At 34.1% G+C, this 1,734-nt stretch overlaps 1 protein-coding gene across 1 annotated transcript in view; it reads left to right on the top strand.

The window, feature by feature from the left end:
• LOC106531908 (CMRF35-like molecule 1) overlaps positions 1 to 1,734 on the top strand; it is a gene marked incomplete in the record, with an annotated part of 10,283 nt that overhangs the window by 714 nt on the left and 7,835 nt on the right. Inside the window, 1 exon segment of the mRNA XM_014027854.1 lies at positions 1,113 to 1,442. Coding sequence (XP_013883308.1) covers positions 1,113 to 1,442 — 330 coding nt within the window.

Here is a 1,734-nt window from a genome sequence, read left to right on the forward strand (position 1 = left end):
CAGCTTCGCTGCTGGTAAGATGTCTGTCTGATGAGAAGAACACCCCTGTCTTTATTCTCCTCTTCCACACACACACACACACAGAGCTCTCTCAGGAATGCGGCTCCAACTGGACTCAACGTTAACTCCCTTAGACTCCCTCATCCCGTCTGCAACTCATCATCTGCTTGTCAGAACCTGCTCCACTGCAGCAGCTCACAGAGAAGACACTCAGCTGCTTAACACAAATTACCGATGATCAAACTTCATGCAAAAGTGAACAATACTAATGTTGTTVATAGAACTTAAGAGTGAACAATACCTAAATCCAATTATAAAACTAAACAATACCCAAGTTTGATCATAACACTAATAAGTAAACAAAGCATATATTTGATTATAAAACTGTTTACCTCAACATAATGTAGAATAATTTAGTCCAGGTTTGAAGAGTCTAGGTGTTGTGGTTTTAGAGCAGGATCAGGTCTAGTGTGGTCCAGATGCACAAAAATAATAAAAAACTAAATTTGATGAAGTTTCACAAATCAGGAAAAGTTTTCACAAATCCCAAACTAAGTTTTAAATATTCTTTTATTAATGTAGAGTAATTTAGTCCAGGTTTGAAGGGTCTAGGTGTTGTGGTTTTGGAGCAGGACCAGGTCTAGTGTGGTCCAGTTGCCTGAAAAATGATGAAAAGCAATCTTTGCTGAAGTTTCACAAATCAGAAAAAGCTTTCACAAATCCCAAACTAAGTTTTAATTATTCTGCTATTGGTGAAGAACAATCTAGTCCAGGTTTGAAGAGTCTAGGTATTTTAGTTTTTAAACTAGAGCAGATTRAATATGCTGAAGGTAGTGAAAAWTTTGTTGTAATCGCCCTTTAGTCATTTCCCGAATCGGAAGCTGGAATYGGAAGATAACTTCAGCTTCRTGATCTACGGTCGATAAATCTTGGACCTGTTTAATATCAAAGTTTAATTTCAGAACTAACTTTTGAATATTTAAGTAGATGCTTTATCACTGACACCAACATGAACATATTTTGCGTTTTCTATGTTTAAATAAATTAAAATTAGGTTCTTAATAAAAAATGTAACAAAAGAAGTTAATGTCTGTTTTTTTTTCTTCTTTCAGCTGTTTTCTGTTGTGTGACCAGGTCTGCAGCAGTGCTCCATGTGTTTGGATATGAAAGCAGAAATGTAATTATTACCTGCTCATATGGTCGGGGCTATGAAGATTATGAAAAGTATCTGTGTAAGAACGACTGTAGTTATGATGATGTTCTTATTAAAACTTCACAAAGAGAAGAGAAGAAATATTCCATTAATGATTACAAAACCAGAAGCTTCTTCACAGCAACTATCTCTGATCTTTGTTTTAATGATACTGGGAAATACTGGTGTGGGGTGACCAGGAATTTTATACCTGATATCCTCACTGAAGTAAAGCTTGAAGTAACTAAAGGTCAGTAAATTAAGTTGACATTTACATGTTTCAGATAACTTACTAAAAACTAAAAATGACAAATGAGCCAATGAGAGTGAGAAAAATAGTATTTAGTTTATCCTTTTTAAATAAAGCTGCTCTTTAGAAATGACACTGACAYGCTAACACTGACTCTATTGGTGAAATTAAGATGAAACCTCTCTCAATAATCTCTGGCTTTTCTTTTTATATGGAGGTAAATTTGTGTTTTTATTATTCAATCAAACTAAAAGCATCTTCAATCAAAAAAATAATTTCAATCAAAAATATT

Source organism: Austrofundulus limnaeus, unplaced genomic scaffold (assembly GCF_001266775.1).
Source record: "Austrofundulus limnaeus strain Quisiro unplaced genomic scaffold, Austrofundulus_limnaeus-1.0 Scaffold690, whole genome shotgun sequence".
In the NCBI taxonomy this organism is placed as follows: domain Eukaryota; kingdom Metazoa; phylum Chordata; class Actinopteri; order Cyprinodontiformes; family Rivulidae; genus Austrofundulus; species Austrofundulus limnaeus.